This window comes from Cebus imitator, unplaced genomic scaffold, assembly GCF_001604975.1.
Source record: "Cebus imitator isolate Cc_AM_T3 unplaced genomic scaffold, Cebus_imitator-1.0 Scaffold50, whole genome shotgun sequence".
Lineage (NCBI taxonomy): Eukaryota > Metazoa > Chordata > Mammalia > Primates > Cebidae > Cebus > Cebus imitator.
In genome coordinates, this window is record NW_016107365.1 from 669799 (window position 1) to 691960 (window position 22162).

General features: G+C 40.1%; 3 protein-coding genes across 15 annotated transcripts in view; 1 reads left to right on the forward strand and 2 right to left on the reverse strand.

The window, feature by feature from the left end:
• The window catches only part of AK6 (adenylate kinase 6), an 18838-nt gene extending 2489 nt beyond the window's left edge, over positions 1-16349 (reverse strand). Inside the window, exons 1-4 of one of the 2 annotated variants that reach the window (XM_017527584.2) lie at positions 16263-16349; positions 13283-13375; positions 1346-1404; positions 1104-1249 (exon numbers count right to left, since the gene is read on the reverse strand). In XM_017527584.2, coding sequence (XP_017383073.1) covers positions 1104-1249; positions 1346-1404; positions 13283-13375; positions 16263-16290 — 326 coding nt within the window. In that variant the 5' untranslated portion in view covers positions 16291-16349. The remainder of the gene's footprint in view (positions 1-1103; positions 1250-1345; positions 1405-13282; positions 13376-16262) is intronic. The other variant, XM_037738157.1, reaches the window with a different exon arrangement.
• TAF9 (TATA-box binding protein associated factor 9) lies at positions 11529-16349 on the reverse strand. Of its 2 annotated transcripts, none has more exons than XM_017527583.2 (3): positions 16263-16349; positions 13283-13375; positions 11529-12534 (listed from the first exon to the last, which is right to left on the reverse strand). In XM_017527583.2, exon 3 carries the CDS (start codon positions 12515-12517, stop codon positions 11726-11728), a length of 792 nt encoding a protein of 263 aa, XP_017383072.1. In that variant the 5' UTR covers positions 12518-12534; positions 13283-13375; positions 16263-16349; the 3' UTR covers positions 11529-11725. The 2 variants fall into 2 exon arrangements, with proteins under 2 accessions (XP_017383072.1, XP_037594084.1); XM_037738156.1 differs by lacking the exon at positions 16263-16349 and adding an exon at positions 15905-16041.
• Positions 16350-16394: 45 nt separating this feature from the next.
• Positions 16395-22162, forward strand: part of RAD17 (RAD17 checkpoint clamp loader component) — a 43912-nt gene continuing 38144 nt past the window's right edge. Inside the window, exons 1-6 of one of the 11 annotated variants that reach the window (XM_037738150.1) lie at positions 16587-16766; positions 17043-17085; positions 17529-17664; positions 17953-18056; positions 20370-20627; positions 21153-21236. In XM_037738150.1, the coding sequence (XP_037594078.1) occupies positions 17655-17664; positions 17953-18056; positions 20370-20627; positions 21153-21236 (456 nt within the window). In that variant the 5' untranslated portion in view covers positions 16587-16766; positions 17043-17085; positions 17529-17654. Of the gene's footprint in view, positions 17086-17528; positions 17665-17952; positions 18057-20369; positions 20628-21152; positions 21237-22162 lie in introns of those variants that run through there. The other 10 variants (XM_017527578.2, XM_037738151.1, XM_017527580.2 and 7 more) reach the window with 10 other exon arrangements.

Sequence of the window (22162 nt, forward strand, 5' to 3'; positions counted from 1 at the left end):
GGAGGCGGAGGTTGCTGTGAGCCGAGATTGCGCCATTGCACTCCAGCCTGGGTAACAAGAGCGAGACTCCGTCTCAAAAAAAAAAAAAAAAAAAGTAAGTTTTAGGTGTAGCCCCAATTTAACTTCTTCTATACATATATTTGCTACCATACTATTCTGTGCAGGGATTTTACAAGTATCCCAAATAATAGTGGTTAGTCAGAGTTGACTCTAATCAGTAAAAACCATAAATTCTGTCTCTGACCTTAAGCAAAATTCTGCAGCTTTCCTTTCTGAGATTGCCCTCTAATTTCTCTAGAATCCCCATATTCCCACGGCTTTGATCAAAAGACAGTGAGGAAAAAAGACTTCCCTAAAAGTTTCTCTTTACCCGTTCTTCTGCATTAAATCTGATGCTCCATTTGTGGGTTTAACTCAGGTATCTGGTAAAGATTGTGAAATACTGGTTTATTTTGTTAGTTTTTCATAAGCTTTCCCATTACTGATGTGGGGATAAATTGTGGAAGTACAGTCAGTAAGCAGAGTATGTTAGAGATTTGGCTGTTTTCCTAGCAAGGGTTTTTACATCAAAGAAAAAGCATGTCTAAATAGGGTTTCTACACAGTACATTTTGCTCAATCAGATTTGTCAGTTGAGATATTAATTTACTCAGAAAGTACTGCCCATATTTTAAAGTAGTCATATTTTCAAATAAAACCCTTTATTAGCTGGGTGCTGTGACTCACACCTGTAACCCCAGGACTTTGGGAGGCCGAGGTAGGCAGATCGCTTGAGCCCAGGAGTTTGAGACCAGTCTGGGCAACATGGTGAGACCTCATCTCTACAAAAAATACAAAAATTAGCCAGGCATGGTGGCATGTGACTGTGGCCTCAGTTAGTCAGGAGGCTGAGGCATGAGACTTGCTTGAACCAGGGAGGTGGAGGTTGCAGTGAACCGAGATCACACCACTGCCTTCCAGCCAGGTTGACAGAGGAAAACTTTGTCTCAAAAAAAAAAACAACCAAAACCAAAAATCCTTTATCATGGTACTACTGGCCAATTTCAGGAATCTGAATAAAAGTTGATATTATGCTTTAAGAATCTGATGTTTTTCCTTTCTTACCTTGTTTCAAGTCTTTCGTACAATACATTGGTATCTGTTCTCAGCACAAAAACTATATGAAACCAGCGTTCAGGGAAGAAATCACAACCATGGTAATCAACAATAACTCCACCTTCTCTCATTTGGTTATCTAACTCATCAACTACCTGTAAGAAAAGTTGAAAAAAATGCTTCTTAAGAAAACTGAAGTCAACTTTCCTATTAAATTCAACAAATGCATACTTTGTGAAACTCATACTCACTCTGTCTTCATCTAGAATGGGACAATCATACTCTTCATCATAGCCATCATATAATTGTTCTAAAAGAGATTTAGAATTGCTTATTAAAATAGTATTTTCTAAGTAACTTTAAGTAATTTTCAACCATTTCTAGACTTTAGAAATGTATTATCAACTATTCTTTTAAATACTAACAAATGTCACATAGACACCAAATATAAAGGAGCCATACTGACTGATAAATTAGAATTTTGTCTAGAGAGCAACTTGAATAGCAGTGTATTTGAAACTGCTTTAAATATCAAAACTGAAACCAACTAAAAAGAATGAATAGCCAACTTCAGAATTTGTGGGGCTATTAGTAGAAGTGGACTACATTGTTTTTGTTGAACTACAGATTGGTGGGAAGAGGAAACACCTGAACGGTTACAAACACACTCAAATACATTAAAAGCAGATTAATTTATCAAAAGCAGTAATAGGCCAGGCATGGTGGCTTTGCGCTTGTAATCCCAGCATTTTGGGAGTCCGAGGTAGGAGGATCGCTTGAGCCCAGGAGTTCAAGACCAGCCTGGGAAACATGTTGAGACCCTGTCTCTACAAATAAAAAGTTTTTAATTAGCCAGGCATGGTGGCGCACACCTGTAGTCACAGTTACTTGGGAGGCTGAGGTGGGAGGATTGCGTCAGTCTGGGAGGTGGAGGTTACAGTGAGCTGAGATCATACTACTGTATTCCAGGCTGGGTGACAGAGCAAGACCCTGTCTCAGAAAAGAAAGAAAAAGTAGTAACCCATTCTTGATTCCAGAAATGAACCCTCTGTCACTAAGCTCACATCCTCATGGGGATTGAGAAGGGTCAGGACCCAGATGCTCCTGAACAGTATCTTTACTTCTAGATTTCCAGCATCCCAAACTGCCATTCCTCTTAAGAGTTAAATAGTCTTATTTCAGAAGGCAAAACAAAAATAATGTACAAAGTTACAAAGGAGGCAAATTTAAATTTAACATAAGAACTTTCCAACAAATCACAGCTGGCTTTCAAAAGTTTTCTTTCAGGAGGTAAAACATACCATCTAACCCTTACCCCCAGCTGCTAGGAGGTAGTAATCTAAGGTAGGCTTAGATCATCCATTAGCCATCTCTGAGAGCATGTTATATAGCAGTCTTCCCACCTCTTTCCCCTTAATATTTTGGTATGGGTTGAAATGAGGTTAAAATGAACCTAAGTTCTGAAGGGACACAGGAGTAGTCTGATGGTCACTAGGGGGCACTGAGGCAGCTGTAACTCCTTGTCTTGCTTGGAGGGTCTGTGGACTGATTCTGGGTATATAAACCACCTTTCTACCACCGTAGTGTGGCCTCTGCCTCCTCGGGCCATTCCTCACCTACCAGAAACTCTCTGAGTCTAAAAAATTAAACTGTCTTGGTGTAAAGAAAACTGGAAAACAATTTAGAAAACAATCTAAATCCTTTATAACGCAAACTCCAGATGGATCTATAAAGGAATGATTCATTTGAATTTGTTGAGTGGTAGAAATAAAAAGACTGATCCAGTCATTTAAAATGTTGACTCTCTCTTCCTTGAGAAATAATAAAACTCTAAGAAAAGTAATGGAATGGGAAAAATGACAAAGCATTGAAATGTAGATAATATAAAGACCTTCAAACCAAAATAACAATAAATTGCTCAATAAACAAGAATTCACACAAGATGGAAAAGTGGAAAAAAAGTAAACACACATGAAAAAATATTGAACTTTTCCAGCTATTAAAGAGATGCAAATTAAAATGAGTCTGTATTTATGCCAGTTATATGTTCAATCCATTTAGTGATTTACTCTACCATTTAATGTCTAATTGGACAAAACTAGAAAATAATAAAAAATGTTGAACAATAAGGAAATAGTTAAAGCTTGGTTTACCAATTTTATAAAATATCATGTAATTAAACACAAGTAAATAAGTATTAGAGTTATAGTATTACAGTTAACATAGTTTAACAATACTATGTAATATAGACTAGGCAGCAACATGATAAATGCTCACATATACAAGGGTAAAACATAAAAAGCAGAATTCAAAGTTGTCTGTACTAGAGACAAAGAAGAAAAACAAAGATGAAAATGGTAGGATTAGAGTATTTTTCCATATACTATTTTTACAATATTGTATTTTTTTTAACAGTACCACAAAATCTAAGAATACAGCTGATTCTGTGCTATGCAGTAATCTTGAATAGGTAAACGTGGAGATCCCTTCATACTTTAAATCTTTGACTTTTAAAAGATGTCTTTGGCCGGGCATGGTGGCTCACGCTTGTAATCCGAGCACTTTGGGAGGCCAAGGCAGGTGGATCTCCCGAGGTCAGGAGTTGGAGACCAGCCTGGCCAACATGGTGAAACCCCCCCTCTACTAAAATACAAAAATTAGCCCGGTATTGTGGTGGGTGCCTATAATCCCAGCTATTCAGGAGGCTGAGGTTGCTGTGAGCTGAGATCATGCTACTGCACTCCAGCCTGAGTGACAGAGCAAGAATCCGTCTTAAAAAAATAGTAAAGGATGACTTGAACCAACATATGCTGTCTAAAATAGATGTGTCAACTTTTAGGATTAAAGTATTTTTATATGGATAGGGTCTCATTCTGTTGCCCAGTCTGGGGTGCAGTGGCACAATCACAGCACTAGCCTCGACCTCCTGGGCTCAAGTGACCCTCCCATCTCAGCCTCCCGAGTAGCTGGGACTACTACTCGGCGTGTGCCACCACAGCTGGTTAATTTTTTTGTTCTTTGTAGAGGTCAATTTTTGTATTTTTTGTAGAGATGAGGTCTCCTTATGTTGCCCAGGCTGGTCTTGAACGCCTGGGTTCAAGCAATCCTTCTGCCTCGGCCTCCCAAAGTGTTAAGATTATAGGTGTGAGCCACCATGCCCAGACAGTATTAAAGTCTTTATACTAATGCCGAAGTGCAGAATTTCTTAAATCATGTTAATATATCTCAGCCTCCCGAGTAGCTGGAATTACAGGCACGTGCCACCATGCCCGACTAATTTTTGTACTTTTAATAGGGACGGGGTTTCACCATGGCGGCCAGGCTGGTTTCAAACTTTGGACCTCAAGTGATCTACCCTCCTCAGCCTCCCAAAGTGCTGGGATTACAGGTGTGAGCCACCACACCCAGCCATGTTAATCTGTTTTAATAAAATAGTGTAATCCAAACTTTTATTATTTTTGAGACGGGTTCACTTTGTCACCCAGTCTGGAGTGCAGTGGCGCAGTTTCAGCTCACTCCAGCCTCAGCCTCCTGGGTTGAAGTTATCTTCCTGCCTGAGCCCCACCAAGTATCTGGGACTATAGATGTGTCCCACCATGTCTGGCTAATTTTTGTATTTTTTGTAGAGACAGGGTCTCACCATGTTCCCCAGGCTGGTCTCGAACTCCTGGGCTCAAGTGATCTGCCTGCCCTGGCCTCCCAAAGTGCTGGGACTGCAAGCATGTGCCATTGTGCTCAGCTGTAATCCAAACTTGTCAACACTCACTCACACAAAACAAACAATTAAATTTTTAAAAAGAGAAAGAAAATAAATCAATAAAAGTATTAAAAACAAAAAAAACAAATTAAAATATAAACACTAATTCCCAAAAACATTCACCAAACACCACATACCAGTGACCTAAGGGATAATGAGGACCTAATTGATAAAGTGAACAAGAAGACAAACAATCCTTCCTTCAGAGTTTAAAATAATGTGGGAGAAGACAGACAAGTCACCTGGAAATTATAATATTTTAATGTTATAGTTCATGGTGATATGGGAGCAAGAAGTATGGACAACTAACATAAACTTGTGATATTAAGGGAGGCTTCCTGGAGGAAGTGACGTCTAAGCAGAGACTTGCAGTAGTTAGATACATTTAAAAAAAACACTAGGGAAGACTCTTCTAAATAGAGAAAACAAGATAGTCAAAGGTATAGACTAGGAAGGGGCAGGCCATTTCAAAGGAGGTAAAGTCAGAACAATGAGAAAATAAGTGGTAAGGGGTCAGGTAAACTGAGGCTACTTTAGAAAGTTTCAACTGGAAGCCAAATTTATACTTGTCTATACATAGGATCTTAAGCAAAGATCAGTTTGATTTGATTAAAGGACCAAGAGATTAGAAAATTAAATCAACTTTCTAAACAAAGCTTTGTGACTTATTTTTTTTAAATTCCAGGTACAGCTATATTACTTGCAGAAAAAAAAATCAACTGTGGGGCTAGAGTTAAATGGCATGACCCTGGCTCACTGCAACCTCTCCCTCCTGGGTTCAAGTGATTCTCCTGCCCCAGCTGCCTGAGTAGCTGGGATTACAGATGCCTGCCACCACACCTGGCTAATTTTTATATGTTTAGTAGAAACAAGGTTTTACCATGTTGGCCAGTCTGGTCTGGAACTCCTAACCTCAGGTGATCCACCCACCTTGGCCTCCCAAAGTGCTGAGATTACAGGCATGAGCCACTGAGCCAGGCTCCACCTTCCCACCCCCAATTTTTTTAAAAGCTCATTCTTACCTTAAAAAACCTTCCCAGCTACTGCTATTTGTCAAACTGTATAATCATGATGTTATGTTTACCTGCCATCCTAGAACTTATATACACTCAAGTGAAAGCTGTTCTTTAATCGTATTGGGATGCTATTTTGACACTGCTGCCAACACTTGAAATATTTTCATATTTCTTCTTTTGGAAACATATTCACCACATTTACCTCAACTCAACAAGAAGCTGATAACTCTAAACCAATTAGAACAAGAAATTAACTGGTTTAGAATGATTGGGTGCCTTTAAAATACCTGGCTTTTTATGTGGAGAGAAAAGGGCAATTAATTCTGCATAGTGAAGTTAGAGAGCCAAAGATGACACTGCATTGGGCCTCTAAGGAGTTGTAAGGAAGATAAGGGAACCTGTAAAGAGAACAGCAGGCATAAAGACTCCAGGTGGAAAATTCCTAGTGTTTGAGAATAATAGGGTATGATGAGTACACTGAAGGGGACATAGGGGAGAGAATGGCTGCTGGTAAACCGTGGCCATTTTATTAAAAATTTCCTGTATTTCCTTAAGAAGGATGGACTATGTTCATAAAAAGTTCAAATCATGTCATTCTCCTTCCTCGCTTTTAAGGAAACAATAGTGTAGATGAGGAAGGAAAGAGATAGGTCAAACAGGAGATTCTAGGTAGGATTCTAGGCACAGCACCAGTGGTCTTGATGGAATAGGGGTACAGTAGGGATGTGTCAGAGAAACCATAAAGATTTAAAGGCCAAGTGGATCTGTGTGGAGAGAATGAATGTGTATTTACACGTCTGGGAGGTAGAAATCAGAGGAGTGGGCAAGTACAGTCAAGGATGCCTTCAGAGCATGTGCTTTAAACATACTCATTTAGAGCTGTAAACATCTGGGAACTATTCAGATGGTTATGTCTAATAGGTGTCTAGAAATTGGGCTGTTTTAATTATAAATTTAAGAGTCATCAGCACAAAGGAGTGACTAGTCCTGAGTGAGTGAGATTACTAGTAGGAGTGGCAAAATTACAAGATGGCTGCAATGAAATCATGGGGGAAACAGGTAGAAGGGAGAGGACCAGTTGCAAAGATGGGGAGAGAGCAGTGTCAGGCCAACAGAAGAATTAGTTTCCAAGACTTCCAGTGGGAGTTGATACGGGAAGAGGAAAAATGGGATTCAGAAAATAGAACAGGGAACAGCATTTTTTCTTTCTGTAAAGGGCCAGATAATAAATACCTTACACTTTACAGGCTAGTCTTTAGCTCAGAAGTCATACAAAAACAACAGTAGCTTGCCAACCCCTGGGTTAGAGATATATCAAGATTCTAAGTGTTGAAGGCTAAGCTATGCTTTACAATTTCTATTGGAAATGGATCCAATGTCAATATATTACTTTGTCTAGACCTATGGGTATCCTGCATTTAGGAACAGAGGCCAAAGACTGAAAAACTGGTGCCAGGAAAATTAAGGATGCTAGTAAGAGTATACTTACATGATTGCGTATAGGATAGGATATCAAGTGAGCAGGCATCTTCAGACTGTGAGAATAGTAATAAGAAAAGCATTCTTATGGGCCGAGCACAGTGGCTCATACCTGTAATCCCAGCACTTTGGGAGGCTGAGGCAGGCAAATCACAAGGTCAGAAGTTAGAAACTAGACCGACTAACATGGGGAAAACCCATCTCTACTAAAAATACAAAAATTAGCTGGGCTTGGTGGTACATGCCCGTAATCCCAGCTACCCAGGAGGCTGACGCAGGAGAATCACTTGAACCCAGGAGGTAGAGGCTGTAGTGAGCCAAGATCTCACCACTGCACTCCAGCCTGGGCAACAGACTCTGTCTCAAAAAACAAATAAAAGCGAAGCATTTTTGTATTCATACCACAGTAAGACTCTGTTTTGTTTTGTTTTTTAATTGAGACAGAGTCTCCTTCTGTTGCCCAGGCTAGAGTACAGTGGCATGATCTTGGCTCACTATAACCACTGCCTCTCAGGTTCAAACGATTCTCCTGCCTCAGCCTCCCAAGTAGCTGGGATTACTGGCGCCCGCAGCAATGCCCAACTGATTTTTTTTGAGACTGTGTCTCACTCTGTCTTGCTCAGGCTGGAATGCAGTGACATGATCTCGGCTCACTGCAGCCTCTTCCTCCTGGGTTCAAGTGATTCTCCTGTCTCAGCCTCCTAAGCAGCTAAGATTACAGTCGCCCACCACCATACCCGGCTAATTTTTTGTATTTTTAGTAGAGATGGGGTTTCACTATGTTGGCCGGGGTTTGGTATTGAACTCCTGACCTTAGGTGATCCACCCACCTCAGCTTCCCAAAATGCTGGGATTACAGTAATGAGCCACCACATAGGGCCAAAGTGCTGGAATTTACAGGCATGAGCCACCATGCCCAGCCAGTTTTCTTTTTTTTTTTTTTTTTTTTTTTTTTTTTTTTTTTTTTTTTTTTTTTTTTTTTTTTTTTTGAGACGGAGTTTCGCTCTTGTTACCCAGGCTGGAGTGCAATGGCGCGATCTCGGCTCACCGCAACCTCCGCCTCCTGGGTTCAGGCAATTCTCCTGCCTCAGCCTCCTGAGTAGCTGGGATTACAGGCACACGCCACCATGCCCAGCTGAATTTTTGTATTTGTAGTAGAGACAGGGTTTCACCATGTTGACCAGGATGGTCTCGATCTCTTGACCTCGTGATCCACCCGCCTCGGCCTCCCAAAGTGCTGGGATTACAGGCTTGAGCCACCGCGCCCGGCCCAGCCAGTTTTCTTAAACTTAATTCTTCACCTAATCTTTTTTGGCCTTGGTTTCAAGAGTAAAGATAACTCTCTCAACTACTACTGCAATTCCACACGATCACTAGGATGATACTAAACTTTTAGAAATATGTTTAAAATTAGGGTTTTCTTAAAGCCTTCTTTTTTTCTGACTTTTGTGAACATCAGAATAAGTCTCATTTGTTTACAGCAAGGTTTCTCAACCTTATTACGAATGACATTTTGAGTCTGGTAATTGTTATTAGGGGAGACAGGGGACTGTCCTGTGAACTGTAGGATCTTTAGTAGAATCCCTGGCCACTAATCACTAGATGTTAGTAGTAAATCTGGCCATCACCTCCCCCTCCACACAACCAAAAACGTCTTCACACATATACCCTCGAAGGGCAGAAATCACCTAGTTGAAAACACTGCATTATAGATGATTGCCTGGTTTCCCTTAAAATACATCACAACTTGAGATAAAAATGAGGTTGGATGCCTCAGAATATCTCCAGATGTATTCAAACAGGATCTGGGTTAAAAAATCTGGCATGTTAAACCTTATAAAGTACCTCATCAGGCCTGGCGTAATGGCTAACACCTGTAATCCCAGCACTTTTGGGAGGCCAAGGTGGGAGAATCACTTGAGCCTGGGAACAGGAGACCAGCCTAGGTAACATAGTGAGGACTTGTCTATAGTCCCAGCTACTGGGGAAGCTGAGGCAGGAGGATCATTTGAGTCTGGGAGGCTGAGGTTGCAGTGAGGGAAAACTGTGCCACTGTACTCCAGCTGGGGCCACAGAGCAAGACCCTGTCTCAAAAACAAACAAACCAAGAAAAAACAATGAAAAAAACCCCACAAAGTACCTTCATCAAACCCCAGGTCAAGTCAGATCAGAAATGCTTTATCTGGCATTACAGAAGGGAGGAAAAAACACTTTTCCTTTAACACTTAGATCCTATTTCATGAAATAATCTCACTAATAAAGAACAAAGAGGATGGTTGGGACTATACACAACTGACTAAAATGGTGTTTGAGTACCCCAGGTACAGTGGCTCATGTCTGTAATCCGAGCACGTTGGGAGGCTAAGGCAGAAGGATCACTTGAGCTCAGGAATAAACCAGACTTGGCAACAAAGCCAGACCCTATCTCTGCAAAAAAAAAAAAAAAAACTTTAAATTAGCCGGACAGGGTGGTATGTGCCTGGAGTCCCAGCTACCAGGGAGGCTGAGGCAGGATGATCACTTAAGCCCAGGAGTTCAAGGATGCAATGAGCTATCATCAGGCCACCACACTCTAGCATGGGCAACAGAGCAAGACTCTTGTCTCAACCAAATGAAATGGTGTGAGTACAGGTAGGAGAGGACCCAAAGAAGAGGAAGACAAGTGCCTCATACTGGATTGTCCTTTGTCTGGTGTTATCATTGCTCTCAATGCTATTATTGTTTTAGAAATGTTAAATTGAGTGAAAGTTAACATTGGTATGCATGAATGAAATTGACTATTTTGTGACTCAGAAAGGTGGCATTCAACAGTGAGGAACAAAACCAGATTTCATATAGATCTATAAGATGGAAAGGCCAGGTGCAGTAGCTCACACCTGTAATCCCAGCAATTGGGAGGCCGAGGTTAAGTGGATCACTTGAGGCCAGGAGTTCAAAACCAGCCTGGACAACATGGTGAAAGCCCATCTCTACTAAACATACAAAAATTAGCAAGGTGTGGTGGTACACGCCTGTAATTCCAGCTACTCCAGAGGCTGAGGTATAATAGCTTGAACCTGGGACATGGAGGCTGCAGTGAGCTGAGATTGTGCCACTGCACTCCACCCAGGCAAAAGGACAAGATTCTATCTCAAGAAATAAAATAAAATGGAAAATGAGTAGCTGTATGAAAGCAAACAAAGATCTAAGTTTTAGAAACTACAACCTTGAGAAATTGATGTTCTTTTGGACAAAAAAAAATTTAAAAATCAAAAAAATATAGACTGCCAGGCGTGGTGGCTCACGCCTGTAATCCCAGCACTTTGGGAGGCTGAGGCAGGCAGATCACGAGGTCAGGAGTTCGAGACCAGCCTGCCCAACGTGGTGAAACCCCGCATCTACTAAAAATACAAAAATTAGCTGGGCGTGGTAGCACATGCCTGGAAGCTCAGCTACTCAGGGCTGAGACAAGAGAACTGCTTGAACCTGGGGGGGTGGAGGTTGCAGTGAGCCAAGATTGCACCACTGCACTCCAGCCTGGGTGACAGAGTCTCCAGCTCAAAAATATATAAAAAAATATATAAATCACACTGCCACGTGTGTACCTATGCAACAATCTTGCATGTTCTTCACATGTACCCCAAAACCTAAAATGCAATAAAATAAATGGGAAAAAAAAAATATATATATATATATAAACTATAACCTAATAATTATCAGACCTGGATTAAAAGTCAACATGATACTGACTTATAGTATCAGGGATATGAAGAACAAAGATGCCCAAAACATGCAAAAAGAGACACTGATAATTTTTTAAGTGGAGACATACCGGGAGACACTAAGGTTTCTTAGTATAATCAAAGGGACAGAAAAATGGGACCTAGGAAGTTTGGTGATTGAGAAAGATAATCAAAGCAGGTAAGAATTCACTATGAATAAAAATCCTGACCAAGTGGTCTCTCCAAAGAGGAGTCATGGTTATACTTCAGCAATCTGAGAGAATGGATCACAAGAGTGACATACACACTAGAGAGCCTACTATGATCTATATATCTGAGGACACTTGAGGTAACACGCTAATGGTAATAACAGAATGAAGTACTACAAGTTGCTGCAACTGTCAACTGTCACTCCTCTTGGTGACAACAGGGAGAAAACTGCTTTTAAAAACATAATTGCCAAAGCACCAACAATCAAGTTAATGAATGACAACTTTATTTTTCTTACATTTTTAAGGCTGAACCTTCATTTAAATTGAAAAATATGGTAATTGTATTTACTCATTAAATATTATTAAAGTTTTCTAAAACACAACTTGAAAACATCCAGCATGCATGTTTAATATCAGTACAATAAATTCAAGACCAAGTACACATGTTACATGCAGCAAGGCTAGATTACAAATTATCATAGTCGTCGTCATCATCATCATCATCATCATCTTCATGTTTTCTTTTCAATGCATTTGATGATTCATTGGCAGTATTTTGTGATGACACCATATTAGTGGTAATAAGAATGTTTTTGGACCCAATTAATGATGGATTAATGAGAACATTCTGAACTGCTGAAGTTGCAGGAATTGAAGCTTTTACAGCTGGAGACTGCGATGTAGGCATCTGTACTGTAAACCTTTGTCCCGTGAGGGACATGGGAGTCCCCACTTTAGTTGAGACAGACATGGTCTGTGGGGTTGGTGTGCCTAGTGTGGGAGTACTTGGTCTGCTAGTAACTGAACCAACACTTAACCGCGGGACTGTTATTCTTCCTGCAGAAGTTGATGCCTTTTTCTGTAAAGATTTCAGCCTATAGTTTGGAGCTGTTAAGCAATACCTATCAGGTGGCAACCTAGGACCTGAATATGGCTTGATTAATGGCAAAGGCGTTTGATTTCTTTGCCTTGCAATATCTAATAAAAAATCTCTTGGGGGAGGAGAAGTAAAAGACTGGTCAGCGCGGCACTGGATTGCCAATCGCACATCATCTGCATCAACAGTAGCTTTCTTAGCATGGCTTGAATAAATTTTTGCATCATCTAGAATTGTGGTCACATATCGGAATGCAAACTCCAACATCTGATTTATAACTCTTGGCTCATATTCTGTAATCCCCATATCCTTCAGGATTTGTGCCATCATCTGTGCATCTTTCGGCATGCTCTTGGGAGAAGCCATCTTGCCAGCCTCCATGATATCCGATGATCAGACTTTAGATCATTTGAAAAAAATATGTACATTAGATCAATCTGAAATAGTTACTTTAGTAGCAACTGTCAGGAACTTAAAAATTTTTAAATCTATGATAAACTGTAAAAAAATTTTTTTTAAAAATCAAACTATGTTTTCTTAATTTTAATGAGGCATACTTTAAGTCCCTTAAATTTATTGAGTTCCTACCATGTTCAAATCATTGTTGACTATAAAAATATGAAGACACAAATAAGGGAGAAATAAAAGATTAGAGGAAAACAGGGTAAAATAAATAACATCTATCATCTTAGAATACATGCAGTTGCATGCAAATCTCACACTAATCTAAGATACCATAGCATAGTCATGTCCTACGCCCGAACTCAAAATAATCTTTTTCCAGGGAGACCAATATACTTACTGTGCTCATATACATGTTTAGCAGTACCAAACCTTTGTTTGCTCAACTTAAAAACATTCTCCTTATTCACATTCTACCTATCCTAAATCCAGTCTCTTCATAGGAGCCTTCCCAACTATTCACAAGAATTGCAGCCATTTTGAAGACAGAAGGGAAAATGGTCAAAATAACCAGGACGTAGCATTAGACACCTACTATTTCTGTGGATTACCTAAGAGCATATATTCTTTAATGGCAATCTGTTTTTCGTACCCTCTGACAATACCCAGCACTAACACTCCACTATCAGACTTTAAAAAAAAAAAAAAAAAAAAAAGCAAATCTAATATCAAAGTGTCCCTTACCTTCTCGAGCTAAATCACCCACATTAATGTATTTCAGTCCTGATTTTGATGCAAGTTCTTTGCCTAGTGTGGTTTTTCCAACCCCTGGTGTACCTGTAAGATAAGCCACAGAAAAATACTGTTTGTGAAATACTGCTCATCCCACTGCAGCCCACCTTCTGCCCTTTTTTTTGAGACAGAGTCTCCCCTGGTCTCTGCCTTTCTTAAGGTTCTTGATGAATGAAATGAAAAATCTTCTAATCAGCAATCATATGTAAAATTTTTTTTTGAGATGGAGTTTCCTTCTTGTCACCCAGGCTGGAATGCAGTGGCGCAATCTCAACTCACTGCAACCTCCACCTCCCAGATTCAAGTGATTCTCCTGCCTCAGTCTCCTGAGCGGCTGGAATTACAGGCATCTGCCACCACACCCAGCTAATTTTTGCATTTTAGAGACGAGGTTTCCCCATATTGGCCAGGCTGGTCTCAAACTCCTGACCTCAGGTGATCCACCCACCTCAGCCTCCCTAAGTGCAAGAATTACAGGCATGAGCCACCTCAATATGTACTATGATCTAATAAAAATTTTCCAAAGCTAACTGAATATCAAAATATTACCCAGTGTATTGATCCTTCAAGGGTGAGGCTCAGCAGATTCTGACGCAGATTCAAACTGCCTGCTACTACCATGGAACTGCTCAGAATAAAATTAACCACCTCAAATCAATTACAGTTATTTACTTTTTTTTTTTTTTTTTTAAAGACAAGATATCTTTTTGTTGCTCAGGTGGAGTGCAGTGGCACTTGGCTCACTGCAGCCTTGACCTCCTGGGCTCAAGCAATCCTCCCATCTCAGCATGTCCAGTAGGTGAGGCCATAGGTATGTACCACCATGCCCTGGTTAATTTTTGTAGATGGGGTTTGGCTATGTTGCCCAGGCTGAGCTCAAGCAATCTGCCCACCTCCCTCTCCCAAAGTGCTGGGATTACAGGCATGAGCCACCCACCCGGCCTATTTGCTTTAATTTAAAAGGATTAAGAAAATGTTCATAGCCAGGTATAGTGGCTCATGCCTGTAATCCCAGCAGTTTGGGAGGCCAAGGCAGGGGGATCGCTTAAGCTCAGGAGTTCGAGACCAGCCCGGGCAACATAATGAGACTCTGTCCCAGAACAAAAACAAAAACTGTTCATGTTAAAATGTAAGCAGTCTTACCCCTTGCACCCTTCCCTAGAGACAACCACTGTGAACCAGTTTCCCATACAGGTATATCTCCCCAGAGAAACCCTATTTATGTGGCATATGAATGTACATGTATGTACATACTCTTTGTATATACATACATAAATACAAGATATATTCCCTTTTACATAAATGACAATACTGTATACTATATACTATACATTGCTTATCTTCCCCTTTTGATACCTATTATAATTACATTTCAAGATCAAATTTGTAATTTTCAGCTATTCAGGTTTAACATCCCTGAAATTAAACTTGAGCATAAAGATAACAGGGATAATCCAGTTCCCATACGCAGAATAACAGTTACCTCAAGTCCACTATTAATTCACCAAGTCTGAACGCTGGACTCAACATGTTTTCAATAAAATGCTCACTTTAGAGTTTTGACAATGACACAATATTAATAACCAAGGCGCTATGTTTGATCCATGCAAAAAGGTGTTGTAATATCTTCCACTTAAGAAATCTTAAGCTGGGCGCGGTGGCTCAAGCCTGTAATCCCAGCACTTTGGGAGGCTGAGGCGGGTGGATCACGAGGTCAAGAGATCGAGACCATCCTGGTCAACAGGGGTAAAACCCCGTCTCTACTAAAAATACAAAAAATTAGCTGGGCATGGTGGTGCGTGCCTGTAATCCCAGCTACTCAGGAGGCTGAGGCAGGAGAATTGCCTGAACCCAGGAGGCGGAGGTTGCGGTGAGCCGAGATCGCGCCATTGCACTCCAGCCTGGGTAACAGAGCAAGATTTTGTAGCAAAAAAAAAAAAAAAAAAAAAAAAAAAAAAAGAAATCTTAAATGTTAAACGTTATTTGTGGCGTAGTTAATCGGCACCTCTCAGAAACAGACATGTCTTGTGTGCTGCCAACCATCTTATGCTTAGATGAACGCTGTAACTTTACTGCTTTATTTCCACCCAGTCTTAATTTTTCGGTACGTTCCAATAAAATCTACATGCATTAGATTTTTCCACGAATGGTCTACAATAAACACTTTCAGGACTAAAATATTCGATGAAGTCGTTACGCAGCAGTTTAGTTCCTTCACTGATAACACGCACCCTGAGTATGGCTTCCAAGACCCACTCCTACTCGAGAAACGACCCGAAATGCTCACTAGATGCCTCTCCTTTAAGGTGTTGGGGGGAACCTCTGATGCAACTCAACAAAGACATACAGTAATTTAGTCACACCACAAACATCTGAACTCATTTCCCAAAATCTGATCTGAGGAGTTTATCACAAGCAAAGAAAAAATAAAATACGGCCCAGGGAGGCCTAAGGAGTAAGGCATCCACTATTAATGGCTCTACTGGGAACCAGATATGGCCTTACATTATTTCGCTAAAAATCCCAAAGCCAACCCTGCCAAGGAATCAACAACCCACTTTACACGCAAAATACCAGATTCAGAAAGACTAAGCCGACTGCCAAGCAGGAGAGCTGGATCTGCCGACCTCTCTTCTCCTCCCCCGGAAGTCTCGAGCCACCGGAATTAACGTTCCGCGTCCCCTCCCCCGCCTCCTGCCAAGCCCGCGAGGGTCGGCCCCGGGGCGCCACAGCCGCCTCGCGGCCCTCGGGAGGCCTCCAAACAGGACACTGAGCGGGCCCCGAGGCCCAGAGCACGCCGCAAACCTCGCCTGCCCCGACCCAGCCCCTCGCGGGATGCCTCCAAACAGAACACTGAGCGGCGTCCGAGCCCCAGAGCACTCCATAAACCTCGCCTGCCCCCGTCCAGCCCCTCCCAGCTGCCCGCCCTGACCGGTGAGCAGGATGTTCGGAAGCAACATGGTCCTCGCTGCGACTGCTCCGATCACCTCGCTCAAGCGCCCTTTGCACTACGGGGAGGAGCCGGAAGGGGCGGGCGGCAGCAAGAGCCCACGGGCCCCAAGGACCTCGAGGCCCACCGCGGCGCCCCCGGCCTGCCCCGGCGGCCCAGCTGCGGCCCACTAGTTACCTAACTTTCCCTAACACGTTTCCATCGCAAAGTTGGAGGGTGGGCAAAACTCGCCTCGGTGCTTTGGGTCAGGCAGTGCTCTGGATGCCTAAGTCACACACTCCGGCGGGCCCCGCCCTTCGGTTGCGTCGCGGATGCGCCGACCAGTTTGAAAGGTCCCCGGGAGGCCGTACCTCAGAGAGGCCCGGATAGGGCCAGGTGCCTGGCTGCCCTTTCACCTGGGGTAGACCCTGGGCGCCTCCGCTCTTCGCCAAAAAGGGAATGCAGTTCCGGGAATGTAAGGCCGTCGCGGCTGCCGCTATAATATCTGTATGTCTTAGAGACGCGAGTCTATCTCTGCCTTCGAGCTTTCTTGGGCTCTCGTCGCTCCTCCTCCCGACCCGCCCATCCCATCTAGGGATGAGAAGATTGAGGGTGCAGAGCCCAGTCCTGCAGCGGGGATTTGCGAGCTCAACCCGGCACCCTGCTGATTACAGGATTACGTTGGACATATTTTTGAGCTTAGTATTCCCTGTTCACTGTGTGGGGTGGCGGTGGGTCGGCTAGGAATAGTCTTGAAGGTCTACCTCTGACATCTCATTTCAGGAACCTGGTATCTTCAGGGACAGTTACCTGCTTTTTAAAGGAGGTAATTAATTTTGTTTTCAAAGAGTGAATAGAATGCTGACCGTGACAACAGTCTGCATCTTTTATTTCGAGCTGCAAACTATATTTACTCAAATGTTTTGTTTTGTTTTGTTTTTACCAACTGTGTACTTTTTGAAACGTCAAAGTCTTTAATCGTGAACGATTTGGGACGAAAGGCCAACAATTTGTTTTCTAGTATGTAGGGGTGTTTATAGGCTGTGTGTGCCTCCAAACTGTAAAATAGTACAGTATAGTGTCCAGTGTATAAGTTTGTAGGCATTAAAATTTTCTTCTGGCTAACTTAAAATTGTTGAATTCACTAGTTTGCATAAACGTTTAAGAATTTGAAAACACAGTTGAAAAACAGTGTTACTAAGAAATTTTCTAATAAACATGATCAAATGAAAACAGATTTACAGTAAGATTTAAATTCTTTGTCCACAGAAAGTGAATTCATTGTATTTTACTTTTTGGGAAATGTTGGAACTGAAGAACTGCAACTGTAATTTGAAATAAGGAAAACTTTAATTTTCAGTATAGAAACTGCTCAAATAGAATTGCCTGATTTTAATGACAAAAGGTAAGTACACAGTTTGTGAATTTTTTTTTCTGTTTTTCTTGAATACGTCATTGAGTTCATGTGAAAAATTCCGTTTGTAACAGCACAAATAGATTATTGATCCAGTTATAGTCATTAAAAGTAAAATTATTTTAGAATTTTGATTTCTTGTATCACTTAAATTGACTGTTCTTTTTCACTAATTATTGAGCCTTTATTGTGTTGTTGATTATATCAGTATACATTTATTACTGTAATTCTGTATTTACAGTTTTTCTTCATTTGAGGGCTTCTTTTTTTTTCCCCTAGGTGAATTAGAGTTTAATGTATTACAGGTCCTATACTACGGATGGGAACTATTACAGTTTATAATGTCAAAAACTTTTATTAGACCAAAGGTATCTTCCACAAAGGTATGATACACTAGAATGGCCGTGAAATAATTGCCTTAAAATAACTATAAATTTTTATATACATTCTTAATAAGTTATTACTGCTATCAAAGTAATAGAGCCCAGTATGTATTGTAATTAGAGGTTTAAGCAAGTCTGGTAATAAGTTGTGAAACAAGTGTTCTCTAAAAGCACAACCTTAATCTTGAAGGCTTACAACCTTAATTTTGGCTGTTTACAGTCCCAGTCACAAAGAAAACACTGAAAACATTTGAATGAAAGAACATAGAAGAAAGAAATATGAGTGGTAGTTGGTGTTACAGCTTAATCAAAAGCCCTGCTTCTTAGAAGTAATGGGATTCAGTGTGTCAGTTCTCAGCAAGATAGGGGTTAAGGTGGGATGGGGATCAGTTTGCAGGGTAGCTATTTCCCTAAGTGGTGGCTCTAAATTTTATTTGATGTTAAGTAAATTACTTAACTTTTATGTTTATCTTTCTCTTTTTTTCAGTATATGGGAGTCCACATTTATGTAAGAAATGAAACTATAAAATGTATAAATAATTTCCAAATCAGAACTGCTATGAAAAGGTTTACTATCACAAAAGATATTTTTATACACTCAAAAACATAGAAGGGGCCAAAATTATAGTACCAGTCACAATTTTTTGATGAGGATGAAGTGAATCAGGCAGCTATGACTGAAATTTTTCCCAGTGGTCATCCTTTTTTAATCCACTGCCAATAATATTCCTAACTCTCTGTCTTAAAAGAAGAGTGAAGTGTGACTTAGCATTCATAAAGTATTCATAAGCCCCACATTGTCTCCCCTAAGCTTACTTTCAGCTCCAACTTCTGGTTCATTTTCTCCAAGAGAGGAACATTGTTTAATGAATAGCTCACAAATATAGCTGAATATTCTTGAAGGAAAATATAATTTTTTGTTGTTAGGCAGTAGATTCTACAACCAGATCTTAAGCTGTATTTTTCTAGATTTATATTAAGAGTATTAAAAATCTATTAAAATTTTCTAATTTCTAATTATTTGTAATTGTTAGCTAATAATTTCTAATTATTAGCAAAACTTTTTTTTTTTTTCTGAGACAGGGTCTCACTCTGTTGCCCAGGCTGGGGTGCAGTGGGATGATCATGGTTCACTGAAACCTTATCCTCTTGGGCTTAAGTGATTCTCCCACCTTAGCCTCCCAAGTAGCTGGGAATATAGGCGTACACCACCATGCCTGGCTAATTTTTTATTTTTTGTAGAGTTGGGGGTCTCCCTATGTTATGCTAGCTGTTCTCAAACTCCTGGGCTCAAGCTATCCTACTGCCACTGCCTCTGTCTGAAAGTGCTGGAATTATAGGCGTGAGTCACCACAGCCAACTGTTCCTAGGCATTTCTGAATGACAGTTCCCCCCGTGGAAAGCCTGCCTCGATTATAAAAACATGAGTTGCTTCATGCACTGAAGAAAAAAGTATAATCCTGTCTTAATTACAGATTGCAACTTTAGGATCCTTGGCTTGTACCTTCATTAAGTCTTAAAGCTGATACGGATTATTTGGATGTATGAAATTTTTCTTAGTTTATGAACGTATTAACCTGGTCAAGGCAGGTTAATACGTTCGCAAACTCTTCTTACTGCTGTTTCTGTTAAAATAATATCATTTAATCCTTTATTTTGTTTTGTTTTTTTTAGTAGGTAATTTAATATTTATGTTTCAGTCCTACAGAGAGCTAAAAAAAATCATTCTAGTCTTTATGATGGGAAGATTACAATTAATAAAAATAAGTTTGTGTTCCTTACTCCTTTATGTGGCATTTATCATTATGGTCAAGTAGACAAGTATTCACTTATACTTACTGTAAAGTAGAAAAACAACTATTACAGAGAGAGACAGTTTTATTTAAAAAGAATTAATTTATAAGATTTTTAGGCCGGGTATGGTGGCTCATACCTATAATCCCAGCTCTTTGGGAGGCTGAGGTGGGAAAACTGCTTGAGCCCAAGAGTTGTTTGAGACCAGCGTGGGCAGCATGGCTAAACCCCATCTCTACAAAAAATGCAAAAAAATTAGTTGGGCATGGTGGTGCGTGCCTATAATCCCAGTTACTCAGGAGGCTGGGGTGGGAGGATTGCTTGAGCTGAGATTGTACCACTGTGCTGGTACAATCTCAGTCTGGGTGACAAAGCGAGAACCCCGTCTCAAAAAAAATTTTTTTTTTTAGATTTTAAAGGTTATAAATTTATGAATATGTTGTTTCCAGAGTAGTTTAGTTATATAGGAAGTAGATGGGAAAAAATGTGATTATATTTACCTGATTTCTTCTTTTCCAGGTAACAGACTGGGTTGACCCATCATTCGATGATTTGCTAGAGTGTAGAGACATCTCTACTATTACTACCACATCATTAGGTGTGAACAACTCAAGTCATAGAAGAAAAAATGGGCCTTCTACATTAGAAAGTAGCATATTTCCAGCTAGAAAAAGAGGAAATCTATCTTCGTTAGAACAGATTTATGGTTTAGAAAATTCAAAAGAATATCTGTCTGAAAATGAACCATGGGTGGATAAATATAAACCAGAAACTCAGGTACTAAAAAGCATGCAGACATATGTACATAATTTAATTTCAGGGTGCATAGGGTGGATAGGAAGCGGAAGGATGTACATTTTCAGATTTTTTTACTCATAAGAATCTAAGTGTTAGAAAAAATTCTGGATTGTTTTATTTTTCAAGGCTCAGACTTACGTCAATACTTTTTCTAAAGTTGTATCATTGGTTCTTTTAGATTTAATTTAATCCCAACATAGAATTGATCTTTTTTTAAATTTTTGTACTAAATGTAATACTCCTCTACTGTCTTCTCAAATGTATTTCTGGATTTTAAAAAATGTTATAATTACAGACTTGCCAAAATTATCATACAGAGTATCAACTTAAGAATATAATTTTTCTAAAATAATATAAAAATTCAAATCAGAAGGACCATTTCATTATATAGATTGTTACTGATTTGTTACTTTTTGTTAATAATGCTTAGGTTAATATGTACTGATGTAACAAAAAAATCTTCAGTTAAAATGTTTTGTTTTAAATTTGAAATTTTTGTTGTAGCATGAACTTGCAGTGCATAAAAAGAAAATTGAAGAAGTTGAAACCTGGTTAAAAGCTCAAGTCTTAGAAAGGCAACCAAAACAGGTAATTAAGAAATGTGTTTTAAAACATTTAACATCAAATATTTTTCTGACTTACAGTGTGTTGTTAGAAGTTGAAGTTTTATGATGATTTTGTTCTAAATAAGTCTAGATCTCCTCCAGTAGAAAGCTCCCTGGTGAGGCGTGGTGACTCATGCCTGTAATCCCAGCACTTTGGGGGAAGCCAAGGCAGGAGGATCACTTGAGCCCAGGAGTTTTAGAGCAGCCTGAGCAACACAGGGGGAGACTTTGTCTCTATAGCTAATTAACTGGGCACTGTGGTGCCTAGCTACTTGGGAGGCTGAGGTGAGAAGATAACTTGAGCCCAGGAAGTGGAAGCTGTGGTGAGCTGTGATCACACTGGTATACTCTAGCCTGGACAACAGAGCAAGACCGTTAAAAGAAAAACGGAAAAAGAAAGCCTCCTGACTACTACTTCCAACTTCACTAAAAGACTCAGAGACTTTGAGTTTTCCCCTTTATTTGTAACTCTTTTTCTGTGTGTCTTATTATTAGCATAAAAAATCAGTAAACCAATTAGGATGCTAATGTATTTAGCACATCAAATTGTCTCAGGCTAAGGAAAGCAGGCAAATTACACATTCGTTTCTATACTAAATATAGCCCAAAACAGTCATTATTTATTTTAGACTGTTGTTTTTTGTTTCACTTCCTTACTGCACATTACCCTGAACCCCCAAGGTAGCATATCTCTCCTTCCATCAATCTCTTTTTAGATTTTTTATTTTGAGATTTTTTTAAGCATAGAGGAAAAGAGAATAATACAAGTACTCATGTATACAGAATATACTCATTGTTTCTCCATTAGGTTTTTTGTTTTTTTTTTGTTTTGTTTTGTTTTGTTTTGTTTTGTTTTGAGACGGAGTTTCACTGATGTTACCCAGGCTGGAGTGCAATGGCGTGATCTCG

Bases quoted from the DNA above. Each gene is read 5' to 3' on its own strand.
- TAF9 (XM_017527583.2), bottom strand. From the start codon at position 12,517: ATGGAGGCTGGCAAGATGGCTTCTCCCAAGAGCATGCCGAAAGATGCA.